Here is a 19,585-nt window from a genome sequence, read left to right as displayed (position 1 = left end):
CCCATCACTAACCCACCCCCAACCAAAACCGAACCAAACCAAACCCAAACTACTTGAAAACAAGTTTGTTGCACGTTTGTGACTCTCTACTCTAAATCACTCATGAGTTCCCTGAGGGCAGGCACTTTTTTTAATCACTGCTATTCCTAGCACAAGTTCTGGCACAGCGGAGGCATCTGGTTAATGTGTGCAAAAATGAATCTGATGACAGATATAAAGAGGAATGAACAGCCAGACCGGTGGTGTAGGCATACAGAGAAGGAAAGATACATTAAATGTGGAACATTTTTGGGGGGGCTTTCTGGGAGACGGGAGGCTTAAAGAAGCTGGAGTACTGTGGGACTATCTGGAGACCAGGGAGGAGGCGTTGAGTGCATGGGCCTCGTGAGAAAGCACTCGTGGAAGCTGTGGGATGAGGGAAGGAAGCAGGTCTTGGAGTGAAGTCTTCAGGAGGCTCCTTTCCCCTAAGACTCCCGCAACACTGACAGCTTTTTAGAAACGAGCTGCCAAGGTAAGGCCTTGTCACAAAAGTCATGGCTGCAGATTGCTCTTGCAAGCAGAGTGGATGAAAAATACCTGCTGCTTGGGCAGTGTTTTCCTGTTACGCTAGTGACCTTGACAGAAGTTAAAAAAAATAAATAGCAAACAATCCAATTTTGGTTGTTGCTATCAGTCTGTAACTGAAAGCTCCCATCAGTTCTGGGGTTTCATATAGAGCAATAATTCGGCGCCGATCCCAGCGGAGAGACGCTTGCCGGTTGGAATCCAGAGTGTCACTGTGCAGCTCCCTCAGGCACCACATACATCACCTGGCTCTGACGACTCCAGTCATATATCTGCCTCCTCCTCTTCCCTGCCCACCCAGCCCCTCAGCACTTGGGTCCACTGGGCTGGAAGGCTCGGATGGTGAGATGCACACAGACCGGCTGGTACAGCCCTGGCTATGAGCCTGGCTGGCTTGCAGTCAGGCCACGGAAGGAGCCTGAAGCGATAGAAGCTGGCCTCTGAGGGTTTCTTGGGTCTATTTCCTCACTTCCCCTCAGTGATGGGTATTCCTGCCTCTGGGCCTTTTGCTTACACTGTTCTCTCACCACAAGTCTCCTCCATTCCCACCTACCTCTAAGTACCCGATGATCTCAGCTTCAGTACCAGATTGTCTAAGAAGCCTGTTGTAAGGCTTCGGGCCTGCCCCTGGTCCCGGGACCTCTGGAGTACTTATTTCACTGCCCGTTTATCTCTCCTTTGTCGACCATGAGGTTCTTAGTGACAAAGACCATGTTTTATTCATCTCTGTAGCTCTAGCACCTAGCACAGGGCCTGGCTCACAGAAGGAGTCAGTCAATACATGTTGCCAACTGAATGAGGTAACTACCGTTTGTGGACCAGCTGCTGTGCGCCAAGCACCGTACTCAGCATATTATACAGTGTCATATTTAATTCTTACAGTTGTCCCCATCTGAAGTTTGGCTCCTCTTTAGGCTCCTAGTGGGGCAAATCATGAGACACAAAGAAGCTTTGCTCCAGACAGACCGGAATTCAAACCTTACCTCATCTACCTACTAGCTAGCTGACCTTGGGAAAGTTAATTCACCTCCCTAAATTTTAGTTTCCTCATCTCTAACATGGGGCCGGTACTCACACACACCTTGTAGGGTCCTTGTGGGATGCTGGTGAGGATTAAGTCAGATGACGTGTACAAAGCAGCTGGCAGTGTCTGGCACACACTGAATGTGTATATAGATGTGGTATGTGAGAGACCTGGGTGCGGAGCACAGTACCTGGCCCTTGGGAGGCCCTTGAGAAATGCTACTTCCTTTCTCCTTTGCTGCATTTTGCTAACTGATTATCTAACCCAGTGCCTTTTTTTTGGTACTGGAACCTTCTTAACTAATTTAATCTGCATGGGGCTCCACAGATAAAAGGAGTTGCTCTGGCTTAAGCAGAAGCCAGGAACCAAGTCCACTTGGATGCCCCCACTGCTAGGCGTGGCCCCTGAGGCTCCTGCCCCTAGGAACCCGAGGTCCGCAGGGTGCAGTGCCAACACCAAGAGGGTTCTGGGGACGCCTCTACTGTGGCCTATCTCTGCCTGTCAGTTTTCCTCACGTGGTAGAGAATTCCACCTGTAGTTACTTTCCATCCATTGATCTATGGGGCCTCATAGAACATATGTTTTTCCTTTGCTGCAGGCCAAGCCTAACATGACTTTTTTTGCCACTTTGTTGATTTGGGGATGATCGCTTTGGCCTCCTTAAGTCTCCTCCAGGGAAACATTTCTATCTCCTGTAATTCTTCTTCAGTGTCATGCTTTTAGGTTGTCTTAGAGCTCCTGTTATTTTCTTGGGCAAGGGGAAAGGGTCCTTGACTTGTATGGGGGTAAACGTGGTGGAAAGATTACACCATGACCTGGCTGGTTTCTCAGAAACTTTCCAAATGGTCCTAAGAAAGATTCAACCTATGGCCTAAATCTGAGCACATCCCGATTTTCCACCAGCCGGGCCCCTACATATTTATTCAGAAAAACTTCTGAAAAGGTATCAGGATTTTGGATAAAAATGTACAGGATACGGGGATTAAACCAGGCAGAAGGTTACTGCTTGATTCTCTCTTCCTATGCTTAGCACAGACTTTGTACTTTAGAAAAATACAATGTGCTGAATGAATGACATTTTTAGGCATGAGCTATGAGCTCATGCTTGTGCAAAGCTAGCCAATGGAAGAACCTAGGGAAGGAAAATCCCTGGTCTGCATATATTCTTCTTGGGAAAGAGCAGACAGAAGAATGGGAGAAGGCCATTGGTAAAGGCTCCTCTGTGGGCGACTACTGTTTCCGGCTTTTTGAGGAGATGGGGAGGAAGGCTACAGGGATGAAGGTCAAGGCCGTGCTTTAAAAAGGTTCCACTATAGGAGAATATAGGCAGGTGACCCAGCCTGCAGCAGAAGGCACTGAGCTGAGAGGCACTTGGAAGAAGCCACCAGGAGAACAGGAGTGGGGAGCGACCATCTTAATAAAAGCCATATGCAATTAGCTTCAGAAGCCCTCACCTGCAGCCAGCAGCAACCAGCTCCCTATGCTGCATCTCAGCTGGATAATCATACACTGGTTTCTATCATTCTTGATTTAATATGGCACCCCTCCTGGCTGTGAGTGCATTTACAGGAAAGGGCTGGGAGGCTGAGGCAAAACCTAGTTGGGTTTGCTTGGAGGTGGGTGGCTGGGCTGAATGGCTCTGTGGGGGAGGGTTACAGGGAGAAAAGGTAGGCCAGGCACCCCTACTGTTAGCTATCTGTCACGCGGGGTGTCATGCGGGGTCTCAGCTTCTGCTCCCCACATAAGAACGCAGGACATGGTGAGGCCAAAAAGGACCACCCACGGAGCCATGGATAGGGGAGTCATACCACTATATTCTCGCTGGCAGCTGGGTTGGAAACACAGGAAACAGGATCCACACGATCTGCAACCTGCCATCCACTTCTCTCTGCCAACCAAACTCACTTGCTAGCTGCAATCCACCATGCTAACTGCAATCTGCACTTGCTAGCTCAGCCACCATCTTCTTGCTAGCCCCCATTTGCTGCTAGCGTAGCCACGGCAATTAGTGGCCAATGGCTCACTGGTTACAGCTGACGGCCAACTAGCCACAGCTGATGGCCATCCAATCACAGTTGATGGCCATTTACTACCCGAGTGAGCACCTTTCCACGTGAGGGCAAGAGCCTGGAAACTGCACTCCTGGCTCTGTCCCTATAGTAGCCCTCAGGGAACAGGTCTGATAAAGAACCTGGCAGCGTATTCACTGAAAGGGTGGCTGGAGTGGGGAGTGGTAGGCATACTGAGACCCTGGGAAAGAATTGGATAGTTATGGGGGAGGGAAGAGAAGAGGACCAAGCTGTAGTTTGCCTCTCATGGGAGTTCAGGGCCACAGAGCCCACTGGCTGCTCACAGACAGACTCAGATATGCCTCATCCTCCTGACTCCCTGACTCCAACCCCAACTCACATCATAGTCATGGCTTCTACCTGCTCTGAAGCTGGGGATGTCAGAGAGGGCTAGGTGGTGAGGTCAACAAAGGGAGCCAGGGGGCAACAGATGAGTGATGGAAAGAACCTTGAGTGGGGGCGACTGATGACAAAGGGAGCCCAGAGGATTCAACAAAGGAGCCAAGGGATGCAGACCAGATCGGAGAGGAGACGGGGCGTGGGGGTGTGTGTGAGAGAAGCACCCTAGGGACGTGACAGTCTCTTGAACGAGCTCATACAGTACGCATTCCTGTAGAGGAAGGCTGGGCACAGAGCAGGCATCAGTCCCATCAGACTTGGTGACCACTATGTTAGCATCCAAGATTCCATTCTCCTCTCTTCCAGACCATTCTCCCTCTGCCGCCAGAGCAGTATTTTTAACAAATAATTCGGATCATGTCACTACTTTGGAAATAGCTGGGTTGACTGGGGAGAGAAGGGTAAGAGGGACAAGCAGTGGCTGAAATGAGCAAATGAATTGTGTTCTTCTCAGTGCATCATATCAGGAGGCACATGATGCTGCGGTATCCTGTAACTGGTGCCGTTAACTTTGATCACCCGGTTAAGGTGCTGTGTGCCAGCTTTCTCCACTATTATTTTCCCCTTTGTAATGAGTAAGTATCTTGTGGAGTGAGCCTCTGAGTCTGTGTAAATGTCCTGTTACTCCTCAAACTTCCATTCACTAGTTTCATCATCCATTGATGAGTCTTGCCTGATTTGGGATCAGCTGCTCTAATCCTCACAGCCCTGTGAAGCTCAGAGTAACTCTTCCCGCACTGTACACACATAAAGTAAATTAAAGCACAGTTCCACCGGTAGCAAGTAATAAAGATAGAACACTAGCCCTTGTCGTCTGATTCCAGCACCTGCACTTTCCACCTTGGAGATAAGAAAAGACGTGCTCCCTGCCTTCGGGGAGTTCTGAGTCTGTTTAGGGAGATGAGACTTAAAACACAAATTTCATATCTCTACTTTTATAGCACAGGGCCACCTAATGAATTTATTGAAAATAAACACCAGAGGGTGTTCTTGCCAGAAATACATAATCTGAGCTGAATTATAAGGAAACATTCGATAAACCCAAAGTGCGGGACAGTTTATAAATAACCAGTTTGTACTCAATTAGAATGTCAAGGTTATGAAAGACTGAGGAACTGTTACAGATTACAGGAGACTAAAGAGACATGACAACTGAATCCAACTTGGGATCTAGAATTTTCTTTTCTTGTAAACAGATTTACTGGGATAACTGGTAAAATCTGAATAACATCTGTAGATTAGTTAGTATAATATTAATGCTCTGATTTCGAGGATTGTACTGAGATTTTATAAGAAAATGTTCTTGTGGGCTGGCCCGGTGGCTCAGGCGGTTAGAGCTCCGTGCTCCTAACTGCGAAGGCTGCCAGTTCGATTCCCACATGGGCCAGTAGGCTCTCAACCACAAGGTTGCCAGTTCAATTCCTCAACTCCCACAAGGGATGGTGGGCATCGCCCCCTGCAACTAAGATTGAACATGGCATCTTGAGCTGAGCTGCCGATGAGCTCCCAGATGGCTCAGTTGGTTGGAGTGCGTCCTCTCAACCACAAGGTTGCAGGTTCGACTCCCGCAAGGGATGGTGGGCTGCGCCTCCTGGAACCAGCAACGGCAACTGGACCTGGAGCTGAGCTGCGCCCTCCACAACTAAGACTGAAAGGACAACAACTTGAAGCTGAATGGCACCCTCCACAGCTAAGATTGAAAGGACAACAACTTGACTTGGAAAAGAAGTCCTGGAAGTACACACTGGTCCCCCATAAAGTCCTGTTTCCCTCCCCCAATAAAATCTTTAAAAAAAAAAAAGAAAATGTTCTTGTGTTTTAGGAAATTCATACAAGTATTTAGGGGTAAAAGGGCACCATGTATATAACTTACTCTTAAATGATTCAGGAAAAGTATATCTCTCTATATATATTATTCATGCATATATAAGTAATAAAGCAAGTGTGATCTGGGTGAAGGGGTCATAGGAATTTATTGTACCATTTTTGAAAATTGTAACAGCTATATAAGATGTCAGAGGAGTGTAAATGTCTATTACATTGTTTTGTACACCTGAAACTAATTAAAAAAAAAAAAAGAAAATTATGTAAAAATAAAAGTAAAATGATGTTTACACTTGGGGGACGGAGAGTGACCGGAAGGGAGTATGGGGTGGGCCTATGAGTGAGTGCTTATAATTGTCTATTTTGTGATCAGGTGAGTTTAGTTTGTGAAAATACAGTGAGCTGTATATACTCATGATATGTGCTCCTTATACAAGTATATTTCAATAAAAAGTTTTTAAGAAGTTAAAAACAAGGAAAAGAGCAAGCGAAAGCACAGAGCGCTATGTCTGGCCTATAATAACCCTGTAATGAAGGTCAGACGGTGTTGCCATCCCCACAGGGACAAGCACAGCGCCAGGAACACAGCTCACTCGAAATGAGATGAGCAGCAGGAAACAGGCTGGGCGAGGCAGAGAAGGGGTTCCTCCTTAACCTAAGCCGGGAGGAACACAACCCTCTTATCCTCCCGTACCTCACCCCTTCCCTCCTGGAAAGACTCCCTCAACTCTGATGGGAGCACCCAGCTCACAGCCTTGAACGCAGGCCCAGGGGAGTACTGCATCCCCAGCTACCCCTGAAGCAAATGAAAAAATACAGAGATAGGAAATGTGCTTGTGATTCTGTCACTGGGATATGCAAATAAAATATATATGATAGGTCTATCTGCCTAATATTCCTGCCAATTCATTCTCTGGGTGTGATTAAAATGAGCAATAAATTCCTGGTGAGTCTCGGTGGAGAGAGGATCTGGGAGTAGAGACGCGGGCTGGCACCAGCACGTCCCCCTCAGCTGAATATTCATCATGGAATAGCTCCCCATATTTTTGTTTTATCTGCCATCATGTGCACAGAGATATATTTCTACCTCTCCTTCGTCTCTTAGTTAAGACATGAAAATGGTATAAGCTTTAAGTATTAAACTCTCCAGCTAGTGAAATCCTTCAAAGTGAGATCACAGGCTACCTTCTCTACGAAGCCTGCCCTGCTCATTCTGCCTGGAGAAGATCCACGCTTTTGTGGAGCCCCCACAAACTCTGTGTGGACCCCTCCTAAGGCACAAGTCAGTCTGTGGGTATCGTAACTAGGAGCTCCTGGCCCTCTCCATCCTCCTCTCCAAGACCGCCAACTCAGGGACAGCGGCTGGGCTTCATCTACCTCTCGACCTTCTCAGGGGCCCCAAGGAGGCTTCCGCATACAGAAAATGCTGAGAGAACTGGGCAAACCAGCAGTAAGGAGAAACTCACTTAGGCCACTTAAGGTGACAGATTCTTAGATAAGCCACACATCTGAAAAGGCAGAATGAAATTAAAAATTAGCTTATGGATCATTTTAAAAAAGGAAAATCATCAAGAAATATTAAGAGAAAAAAAAGCAGATTCCAAATACGACGAGGATCATAACTCAAACAGCTCAGAGCCAAGAAGTAAATATAAACGTCTGACAGGCAAGCACATAATACAGTAGGGAACGGGAGGGCCTGTGGCTCAAGTGTCCACACTTCAACCTCTAAGGCATTACGTTCACATTAAAAAAATTCTGGGTTGGCAAAATAAAAAAGGCTGCCAGTTTGAGATACCGGGCACATGTAGCGAGCTATTTCCACAGTTAAAAAAAAGGCCATCTATATAAATACATATATGTATGTCCAGAAAAGGTAAATATAGTATCATAAGAGGAGATCTCTGATTCATATCTCAATAGTTACTTATATTTGATTTTCTATCAGTCACCTGCTTTCTTTCTTTCAGCTTTAGTTTTCCCATCTGTAAAATGGTAATAAGAGCGGCTTCATAGATTTGTTACAGAATTTAAAATATACATATATATTAGAGCACCTAGCATAGTGACTACATACATTAAATAAACAGTACCTACTCTAATTACAAGTAATTAAAAATCTTAATAGTTGTTATATATAGGTAGTAGGGCTAGAATGCTTTTAATTGAGATTCAGCTCAGTTGAAGTCTCTTCCAGGAAGCCTTCCTTGATCTCCCAGGCAGGATTAGAAGGCATTTCTAGGTTGTCGCAGTCCCTGGGCTTCGCTGAGACTGATGACTCAGTGGTGTCACGGTTCACTTGCCTGTCTCCTTGTCAGACTGTGAGCTCCTTGAGTGTTTCATCATCTGTCTTCCCACATAGCCCAGAACCTGGCATACAGATATCATTCAGAAATATGTCCTGGGTTATTTAATTCTCCTCATTTTACTTTCCAAATTTTCTATAATGGGACAGATGAGCACATACTTGACTACAGAGTGGTAGGTGATGGTGGAAGAGGCTGAGCTGGGTGGGGAGAGATGCTGGATGGATAGGAATAAGATAAGGTCAGAGTGGTGGTAACCCATGTCTAGACAAAGAGATGAGGTCTCAGACTGGAGCCATAGCACCCTCCAGGCCTGAGTCATTACGTTACAGACACAAGGCCTGAACTCAGGAGTAGCTGCTGCTTACTTACTGGCAGAGGGAGACAGAAACCAGGTCTAAAGCAGTGTTCTTCCCTGGAAACTCTGCCTCACAATTTTGAAGACATAGTTTTTGTAGCTTGGGGTGAAACAAGGAGAACAGAAAGAATGGGTGACCACACAGGTGCTAACCAACGGAAAGAAAGACAATGCTGCTGACATCTAGGGCGAGCTGAGGGGCAGTTCACCTGGGCAGAATCTGATGGGATGGCAGAGCAATCACGTGGAGATGCTCACTGGACAGCTAGACGTACCAGCAGGAAGTCCAGACTGCACGCAGGGATCAAGTGCAGAGAGGCGACGACCGAGAAACAGTTTTCCAATTCAGAGGCTACAGAAGCCCTGGGCTGCTCTAAGTGGTCCTCTAGTCTGTACCGGCAGCCCCTTGCATCGTGCGACAGCTCTGTTAGAGAGTTCCTCCTTGCAGCTGCCACCCACTGAGCTTGGCTGTGTCCCAGCTTTGCCACTGAGTGAATCTCCTCCCCTCCCACTCACAGCCATTCCTATACCTACATGTACTATCTCCTCTCTGGGCCAGATGCCCCTATTGCCTTTAGCCTTTTCTCAGGGCACAGTTCCTCTTGCCCCCTTGCTGCCCTCATCTGCACAGATTCTAAGAACATTGCCCTCTGTGGCCCAGAAGGGTCTGACTGGCACAGAGGAACGCAACTACCATTTCTTCACTTGGGACACAAGCCTTGTACTAATGCGGCCAACATCAAGCCATTCCTTGGGCAGCCAAATTTTGTGAAGTGTCCTTTAGCAGGCCTAACCCCTCCATCTATGCTGGCATGAACACGCCTGTTCTCTTGCTTTACGTGACCAAGCCAGTGCCTGCCCTATGTCGCATCCCCTGACATACCATGGGTACGCTTGGCCAAGTGCAGCACTTGCTCTCAGGGGACAGTAATTAGGCCCGAAAGGGTACATGATGACTGGGGTGCAGTCCCCTAGCTTATCTGAAACATCCTTAAGGCACCTGGGGAAGCGGACCTGACTTCCAGGGTGGCTCCCAGGGGTAGGAAATCTGAACAAAGGGAGGGAAGAGCTTGCTGTCTGGAATTTTTGCTCTTCCTGGTCCTAAGCACCCCTCGGAATGTGCTGTGAAAGCCAGTTCCCCCGCAAGACAGTTACTAAGGATCACAAGGAGACAAACTGGTTAATGCTGGATATCAAATATTTCCAGTTCTCTCCCTTCTAGACACATGGTAGGATCACTCTTCTTGGTCTCTTTGTGACTGGGCGGGAACATGGATTACTATGTCCAGTGAATTGTGAGTGGAAGTAGGGGGTCCTACTTCCAGGTTGAGCATTTAACTGCAGATGCAAGATCTTCTAGAACATTCTTTTCCCTCTGGCAAGGAGGGAAACATTCCAGAGGGTGGCTGGTCTGCCACTTGGGTCCCTGGGTGCCCATAATGAGCAGAGACCCTCCTGTTGGCCCACAATGGACATGCAGCATGAGGCAAAAATAAATCTTTGTTGTTTTAAATAACTGAAATTTGGGATCATTACAGCAGCACAATCTAGTTTATCCCGACTGATACACAGCAATCAGATAGTGAATGGAACCTTTGAAACCATTTAGTCCAATGTTTTCATTTCACACAGGTAAACTGAGCTTCAATGAGGGAAAGTGCTAGCCCAAGGTCACCTAGTCAGTGAGGGGTGGAGCTGGGATAATAACCCACATCCTGTCTGTCTCGGTCCAGTGACCTAACTGCTCTAACTTAAGACAGAATATTTGCCACTAGGTGGGACCTGCTACACTGAATCATCTCAGGGCACTTTAGCCAACTTGCCAACAGGAGAGTCCATGATGTTAGAAAGAGCATAAGAGAGTCAGAAACCAGGTGTTCCAGTTCCAGTCCTGCCACTGAATCGACTTTGTTCAAGTCTATTAATTTCAGTTTTGACGCTAATTTACTCCGGGACCAAAAGCAAGCCACATCATATCCCTGGGCTCCAGTTTCCCCTGAAGTAAAACTAATCATCTGATTTAGGGTTCAGAGATTTAAAATATTTGCCCCACAGCAGAGCCTCCTGGAGGCTGCCCAGGAGGGAAGGGATAGGTCAGGGAAGGAATGGTCCACCTCTCCTTCAACAGAACAGCTCTATTTTCCTCTGACTTATTTGTTTAGGCTTTGGTAAGATTTCCCATCACTGGACTTGATGATTTCTGAGGTCCCTGTCAGCTCTGAGAGTTGTGATTCTAATTCTTGAATTCTGCCAAATAGTTCCTGAGTTTCAGTTGGGTGGCTGGGAGAAGCAGAAGGCAGCCCTGGTTTTAGGGAGTTCAAAAGTATGGCTGAGAAGATTCAATTAAGATGGCGATTTTTTTGCTCAGACTTTATGCCAGGTTCTCTGGAGTGTGTGTGGAGAGGAGGGGTCAGGAAATGGTTCTAGAGGAGTGATTATAGGAAAGGGTGCTTGATGAAGCAATAGAATGCACGAGGTCTGGGGAAATAGCACTTGGGCTAAAGATTTTGTCTCACTAGCCCACCTCCTACGAAAAGGAGCTGGAAGGTACATCTCCTCAAAAACTGAATTTGAAGGTGAATCCTCATAAGCCTGAAGTGGCCCAGGCCTCTTCCTGGTCATGAGAGGGACATCTTTCTATTCTTGATGAGACTGGGGTGGGGGCAGATTTGTATTTAAACAGACAATAATCTCCAAGGAAAAGCGGCCTTTGGTGTGGAGCCTGACGTAATTTAACGAGTGAAAGGTTAAATGCGTCATGGAGGGCCCACCGGCCGCCTCCTTCGTCTGAGACTTACCTTGGCCTCAGAAGTCCTCAGAAGCTTCATCACTTCCCCTTCTCTGGCGTAATCCAAGGGTGTGTGTCCCATTTCATTCCTCTGTAGGGGATTGGCTCCTGGCAGGAGGAGGACAAGAGAAGTTGTCAGAGGCTCTATGAGCAATCAGTGGGACCTTCGCCTTCCCTCAGAGATGACTTGGGCACTGATTTTAGTGTTAGGAATGCTCTTAGAAATACGGAGCCACAAAAGCCTAAGAGATTGTAGAATGGTGGGAGAAACATGCCAAGCTACTCTGAGAGGAGAGTTCTTACTCTTAGTCCTCTCTGACACCAAGGTCAGAGCATTGGGGATCCCACATGTGCAGAAACGCACTACTCATACTAGTACATACACACAGATGTCACACACACACAGATATGCTACCAAAACACAGAGCCGAACATGCTAACAAATATACCAAACACACAGATTAGTATACCCCAACACCAATGCATTAGTCATTAAAATACTCTTATTAATAAACTCATTTGCGTAAGATGAATATTCATTAATAAAAATCATAGAAGGGCTCCTTTCTAAAGCACAGAATATCCCAAACAACAATGAAAAGGACCCCCTTTCTGCTCTCTGCCACTCCCCCCCCCTTTAATGCTCTTTCTCCTCTGGCATCTCCTGCCTGCCAGAGTCAGCTGAGTGCTCTGGAAGGGTGTGGCCCTCCCCAGCTACCCAGCTGTGCCAGCCAGCCCCACAGCTGGGTGCTCTTACCAATGCTAGCTGTGGGTAAGTGTGTGTGTATGGGCAGGCTTTCCTCCTATCATTATTTCCTGTGATTTGAGGGCAAAAAAATTTAAGTATGACAAAAAGAAAGGGCCTGCCGGGGACCATGAATCTCCCTTCTCTCTGTTAAGTACCGGCAGCCCATGAGCCTGTATAAAGTGGTTACTGTGTGCAAAGGCTGGCAGTCATGGAGGGAAGGCCACTCTGACCCCCATGATGTCAGACTCTCCTTTCCAAAGCTCAGGTCTGAGCACCTCATGCTCCTCTTCAAAAACTGTCCATTCCATTCAACTTAGCAAAGCTTGAATGAGTGGGGCTTGGGGACACAGACAAATCAGATCTGGCCCTGCTCCAAAGGCACTGCTCTCAAGGTAGGAAGAGAAACACATAAGAAATCTGTGCCTTGAACATAGCAGATGCTCAACTATGTGTTAAATGGAACATTCCTTGCTCTTTCTTGCTAGGTAAGTGTTGTGTAGAAGTAAAGAACGGTCGAGACGCAGTCCCTGCCATAGGATGTAATGTTCTGGCTGGGGACATGAAATACACGGGCAAGTCTCCATCAGTGCGGGGCCTGGGGGAGGTGGCGGTGTGGTGTGTGTGTGTCCAGTCATCGCCTGTTGATGGACAGTAAAAATCAGCATTTCTCAATCCCAGACGTGGGAACATGTATGTCATGATATAAAACCATTCCTATGGAAGCTCTCTGCTTCTTAAAGCCCTAGAAGCTTATCAACAGCAAACATTTATTAAGCACTTACATGTGGCTGTCAGCCTAGGCTGCAGGAAGAGGTGGGAGGAGGAGGGGAAGGGGGCAGAGGGCAGGAAGTATGATCCAGGCCAAGGAGACTCAGAAGCAATAAGAAAAAATTAACACTTTTATATACAATCCTATTTTCTAATAGGAATTTGTCATAAAATATTAAGACATATAATTTTTAATTGAGATATAATCCACATGCCTTTTAAAGTACACAGTTTAGTGATTTTAAATATATTTACAAGGTCATACAATCATCACCACTATATAATTCCAGAAAATTTCCATCATCTCAAAAAGAAACCCCATAACCATTATCAGAGACTACCCATTCCCCGTCCCCCCCCAACCCCAGCAACCACTGTCTACTATCTGTCTCTATAGATATGCCTGTACTTTACATCTCATATAAATGGTAACACACAATATGTGGGTCTCTTGTGTCTGGCTTCTTTCATTTAGCATAATGTTTTCAAGATTCATCCATGTTGTAGCATGTGTTGTTCATGCTATAACATGAATGTAGCATGTACTTCATTCCTTTTTATGGCTGAATAATATTCCGCTGTGTGGATGGACCACATTTTGTTGATCCATTCATCAGCTGATGGACATTTGGGTTGTTTCCCCCTTTGGCCTTTATGAATCATGCGGCTATGATCATCTGTGTACAAGTCTTTATGTGGAAGTAGGATTTCATGTCTCTTGGATATAGATCTAGAAATGGTGATAATAATAGCTGCTGGTGTTTACTAAGCACTTACTATACGCCAGGCTCTGTGCTCTGTACTTCATGTACATGATTATATCATTTAATCCTTACAACCATCCTGAAGGGTAGGAATTAAAATTCCCATGCTACAGACATGGAAACTGGGCTCAGAGAAGTGAAATAATTAACCTAAGGTCACAAAGCTGGTTATTTCCTTGGACCAGGAGTCAAAACCATCCAGGTTTTCTTAACTCCAATTCTCCCTACGCCCAACAGGGTGGCCATGACATTCTCCTGGTGAAAAACCCTCCAGTGGCTTTTCACTGCTTACAGGATAAAGTACAACCTCCCTCGTAAGCAGGGAGTCTATGTTCTTCCTAACTAGCAGGCAGGTCCTCAGAGGCTCAGCTGGAGCCTCATTCTTTCTTTCAATTCTGTTGGTCCTTACTGGGCACTTTGTATGTGCAGGGCCCTGTAAGCAGGGTGATGGGGGACAGGCGAAGTCAAAGAATAGTTTTCTTTTTTTGTATTTCTTGACTACTCTGTTGCAACTGATACCTCGGCCATTTTTCTCCTTTGAGCTCTATAAAACCACTTTTTCAGGTTTTCCTCACACCCCTGTGACTGTTCCTTCTCTGTCTCTTCTTCGGGCTCCTCGTCCTGTCTTTAAGATTTTAAGCACTTTTAAGATTAAGTGCTACCTAGAGTTCGAGTCTAGGCACAATTGTAGCTCTTCAGAAGCTAATAGGGATGAGAGATGACCTCAGGCTGAGTGTGATCAGTGTCTGAAGGAGTGGCAGACAGTAGTGTCGGGCTCAGGAATGAACACAGTGCCAGGGGCTTGTTCACCTGGCCCGGCCTTCCCAGACCACCCCTGTTCTCTCTGGTGCTCAGCACTGAGGGGCGGAGGGTTGAGGGCCAGTGGCAGACAGCATCCTCCCCTCTCCCCAGAGCTCCTGGACCACAGCTAGGGCAGAAAGGGAACTATAATTAAGCCTCTCCTTTCTTTGGCAGCCTCAAGGGGAGCTCTGTCACTAGATACGGGCCGGAACACAGGTGATCAGGGAGAGACCTCTAGAAGGGAAAGAAGAGCAAAGAGAAGAGAAATAGATAAGGAAGAGAGAGGAAAATGGGGGAGAGAAAGGGAGGGGGGAGGGGGAAGAGAAGGTGAGTGAGGAAGACAGTGGGAGAACTGAGGATGAGATTAACCGCTTCAAACAAGTGCTGTCAGTGATCTATATTTGCTTACAGAATGAAAAATGTGTGCCATAAACATTGGCCACTGAGTAATTTCTAGTAGGAGTTGTGTCACTTCTCATAAAGGATGGGATGGGGACAGGTAGGACATGTCTGCACCGGGGCCAGCAGCACAGGGACGCCTTTGAAAGCAGTGCTAGGCCTGTCTCCAGCCCAGGAGGCTCTCAGCCAGGCTCCACCTCAGCCACTTGTGAGGGGGAAACCAGCTGGGTTCCCCAAGGTTCTGGAGCCTCAGGGTAGCAGGTCTGCTCCCACTTTAGGAAGAAGGCTGAGACGGGGGGCGCATTGGATAATGTCCATCTAATATTAGCCCCCAGCCCCCACACCCCTGCTCTGATGTTCTGACTTGACTAATTGCTGTAATAATTGATAGAACCTGACTTCTACAACTGATCGATTTCACCTCCACGACCAACGGCCACAAACCATTACACTTCAATAAATAACCACGCTGGGCCTCACCCGCCTGCCCTCTCTGGGGGCATCAGGATGGCCCGTGCCCTGGCCTGACCTCCCCTTGCCTCCCACCCAGGGCCCCTCCAGGCTGAGCAGCTGGTCTAGAGGGTCAGGCCTCTGGGAGCAAGTGAGAGGGCTGGACGAAGGTGAGGAGTGCTAATCGCAGGCCATCCGTCACCTCCCACTGGCTGTCTGGGGCTGGGCCAACACCTGGAGCCCCCCAGGCAGTGTCGTGCGGGACCCTCCTCTCCGCTCCCTGCTCCACATTAGTGTGTCCCAGCTTATAATATTTGATAAATAGCAGACTGGCTTCCTGGCAGCACTGCTGCGGCTGCGCCTGCCCGCTACAGCTGTGGAAGGTCACTCATTGGGGAAATATGTTTCTGTCAGTGGTATTGAAAAAAGTTTAGTGGAGTGACAGGCCTCAATTTTTCAAATTTTATTAACTCCATTCTCTTAACCATTTGTCTTGAATTCCTTCAGATTCTGGGGGCTGTCAATAGGGCTGGGGCCAGGAAAGCAGGATGTGGGCTGGGGGTGGTCCTGGTTGGTGCTAGTGGCTGGCTTGGGTCTCGTCACCCAGGTCAAGGTAAAGCAGTGGAAATGGTGTTGGTGAGAGAAGGCCTGGCTCACCGCCACCCAGGAAGCCCACTGCTCTTCTCTGGCACAGTGCCTGCCTTTGGTTTGACACAATCATAGATTTTCTGACAGCAAAAAGACTTTTATTAACTCCCCTCTACTACTACATCCAAAACAGGTGGTCACCCTGGCTTCCCTGAATGTGCCCAGAACCCAGCCCCAAGCTCACGGCCCTTCAAGAAGTTTCCCCCACTAAACTAGGGCAGATCCTTTTCATATGGGCTCTAACCTCTCTCTTCAACCCCACTCCCAACTTGGTCTTCCAGCAAGTACCTGTTATCTTTTACGATCCAGTTGAGGCTTCCCCTTTAGGAAAGCTACCTTGTCTCCCCCCACCCCAGGTTTGGTACCATCCTTCACGCTCCTACTGGCCCTTCTGCTTCTGTCTTACCGCACTGATCATTCTGCGTTAAAACAATCTGTCTCCAACCAAGCCTGAGAACTCTTGGGACCATGTCTGACCCACTGCTAGATACTCGCTCCCCAGCACAGGGCCTGGCAAACAACAGGTGTTCAGTAAGATGTACCAAACGAATGGACTTTTTACAGTCGTTATCTTCCGAGGCCACACACAGCATGGCTATTCTTTCTGCCCCAGAAGAGCCTTCTGACAGTCAGTGTGTGACCATGTGTCTAGTTCTCATACGCCAAAGTCCCCGGTTTCTTTGCAGGTCCTAGATACCTCTCTGCCTGGGTGACAGATTAAGTCAGGTCAGAGCCTAACATTCTCTATGCTCTGTGGGTAGGAAGTGGAGGAAGCAGCTGGAGAGGCCCACTTGCCCTTCCTGGGAAGACTGCTGAAATTAGGGTGCAGTGGGGTGGGATTCAGATCTCAGAGCTGGTAGGAACAGCTTACAAACTGGGGGTGGAGTAGGGGAGGAGGCCTGTTACTCCCTCCTCCCTTGACACTACCAGTCCTGGCCTTTTGCCTACCTCTGTGAATATCAAAGGAGACAATGTGTATTAAAAGGGCTTAAAAAACACACAACAGTAACTGTCCTATACAAATATATTAGGCTATTATTGTCAATAATATTGACATGTCACCCCCTGTAGCTCTGTCAGCTCCTCCCCCACCGTCCTATCAGCAGTACTGGCCTTCCAGCGATCCAGCTCTCCCACCACTGCAGTTTCCACGACTCACCCCTCCCTTACATGCATCTGGCTCCCAGCCCTGTAGGAGAGCACTGGATCGGGGGCCAGTGGGGATTACCATTCCCTGGCTGTGTGATCCGGGCACTTGTTTCGCCTCTCTGGTTGTAACGCTTGCTTCCCTGTCTACCTCTAGGGGTTTTATTTGGACTGAATAAGATAAAAATTCAAAAATGATTAAAAAAAAGGGGTATACAGGCTGTACAATGTTCTTTATAACTTTCACATTCACTCTCCCTTTCCATTTTGACTGCTAGCTCCTTTCCCCCTTTCATCCTTATTTTCACTATTTCAACAGTTTGCTTACTATCTCCAATTAGAAGTTTTTGTTGATTATAAAGGAAATATTTCCCATGATCAAAGATGTGGAGCGAGCTATTCTTTTTGGTTATGAGGTCCCACCAAGGAAGCAGTCAGAGAGAGACAAAGACCCATCACATCAGAGAAGCTGTGCACTTGCCCTGTTCCCACACCCATCCCCACATTGTTGTCTGGGCCACTCCTCGGCCTGGAACCCCACCACTGTCTCCCTGATTACCTGTTCTCCCAGCCCGCTTCTCTGGCAAGCCTCCCCACCCCGCCAGCTCTCAGTGTTCTCCTTCTGTCCCTGGCCTCCTGTTGTCCTCCCTGCTCCCTCTCTTTCCTGGGAGTCTATCCCTGTTCACAGCTAGTCTGTATGTAGCTCCTTAGGTCAGAGACAAACCAATCCCCCTCTGGATTCCCAGAGTCTGAAGGTGAGAGAGAAGAGCCCTGTCCAGAGGCAGCAGGAAGCACAGCAGAACTGGGAGTACAGCCCGGTGTCCTGACAGCTTATCCTGAGCTTCTCCCATAGACCACACACACCACGGAGCACTCTCAATATATGTACATACAGGTACATGTGCAGCTGCGGACATGCCTCCCCCGTAACCAAGAGCCTTTACTGAGCACTTTACATGCTATACCCTGTGCCAACTACTTCCATGTATTTAATTCTTAACAATTTGGTGAAGAAAGCAGGAGAGGTATTATTTTTTTTCCATTTTACAGATGATTTAGCTGAGTCTGGCGGAAGAGCAGGGTGAATGGATATGGGCTAACATTTACTGGCTATGAGGCCTCTATACACAGAGTCTGAATTATTCATCATAAAAAGACAGAAAACAGAGGCTCAGAAAGCTGAAATAATTTGCCCACGGTCACATAGCAGATGAATAGTAAAGAGGGGATTTATTATACTATTCTCTCTTTTGTAAATGTTTGGAATTTTACATAATAAAAAGTTGTTTCTGTTTTTGAAAAGAAGCCAGGTCTGGTTTTCCACCACATAGTGCTACCTTCCAAAGGCTTAATGACTCAAAAAGAGGGAAAAATCATCTTTTCTCTTTCCTCCAGTGTGTTCAGATGCTCCAAAACGAAGATAGGGGGGTTTCTAGAGGTAGATTTTGCTTAGACAGCTTTGTAGAAAATGGGGCTCCTTTTCCTCCCATTCAGGGTCGCCCTGTCTTGGGGCCAAGTGAATGGTGACCCACATATACTGACCTCCCAGAAGGTCATGCGGAAGTCCTAACTCCCAGTGGACATAGTAGGGTGGGATACCTTGCCTTCAGGGAGGTAGATTTCTAAAGGTCACGGAACAGAGCTACTACCTCATGGCTGGATCCAGTCATTCCATTAAAACCCATTGAACATTGAAGCTGGGCCACGGGCTGGGCACACAGTAGAACCCAACTGGTTCTTGAACGTGGGCAGAACCCAGACTGGTGGGAGACAGCCCGGGACAGAAACAATAATACAGTGTAGTGTAGGGGGATAAGCATAGGCGGATGACGAACTCCCTCCCCCCACCACAGGGAGCCACATGCTACGTAACTGGGGAGATGGGAAACCACAGCACTAGCTAGAGAAGAGAAGAATGTTCTACACTGAGTTAAGCACTAAGAAACAAAGGATGGAGAAGCCTGGGGAAGGGCAGGGTGGAGCCCAAGGTCATGGAGACTGTGAGCTAGAAGAAGCCTTCCAGTCCAGGGATAGATCTATTGATCGACGGATCGATCGGTTGATCCATCAATTGAAAAGTGAAGACTGTTCTAGAAAGAGTGATCAAGACAGAAAGGAGCCATGTGAGAATAATAGTTTAAGGAACTGGAGGTTTAGGCTGCAGAAAAGAGAGTTCAGGAGAACATGCCTGCATTTTCAGGTACTTGAAGGGCCATCATATGGACTAGCGATTAGTTAGATTCATTCTACATAAGCCCAATGATAAAATTAAGAGGCTTCGAAGCAGATTTTGACTGAATATTAGCAATTGCTAACCATCAGAACATACAAAGATAGAACGTGAGCAGTCTTAGGAGCACATTAGTCCCCAGCACTGGAAGTGTTCAAGCACTGAGTGGACGACCACTTGGTAGGTCTACTACTTACACATCAGTTTACAGAGATTTTTCAAGATTGTTAACTTGTGTTTGTTCATTCACTCAAAGATGCCTCAGCACAGGGAAGGCTGGCTTCAGCTTAGTTTAAAAT

General features: G+C 47.3%; 1 protein-coding gene across 2 annotated transcripts in view; it reads right to left on the bottom strand.

Annotated features, from left to right (window-relative positions):
* CLPB (ClpB family mitochondrial disaggregase) overlaps positions 1 to 19,585 on the bottom strand; it is a 136,137-nt gene that overhangs the window by 26,444 nt on the left and 90,108 nt on the right. For both annotated transcript variants that reach the window (XM_019744405.2, XM_074335827.1), the window contains one exon: positions 11,343 to 11,440. In XM_019744405.2, coding sequence (XP_019599964.1) covers positions 11,343 to 11,440 — 98 coding nt within the window. The remainder of the gene's footprint in view (positions 1 to 11,342; positions 11,441 to 19,585) is intronic.

The sequence above is a fragment of the Rhinolophus sinicus genome, linkage group LG06 (assembly GCF_036562045.2).
Source record: "Rhinolophus sinicus isolate RSC01 linkage group LG06, ASM3656204v1, whole genome shotgun sequence".
Taxonomy (NCBI): Eukaryota; Metazoa; Chordata; class Mammalia; order Chiroptera; family Rhinolophidae; genus Rhinolophus; species Rhinolophus sinicus.
This window is presented reverse-complemented; position numbering and strand designations above follow the sequence as displayed.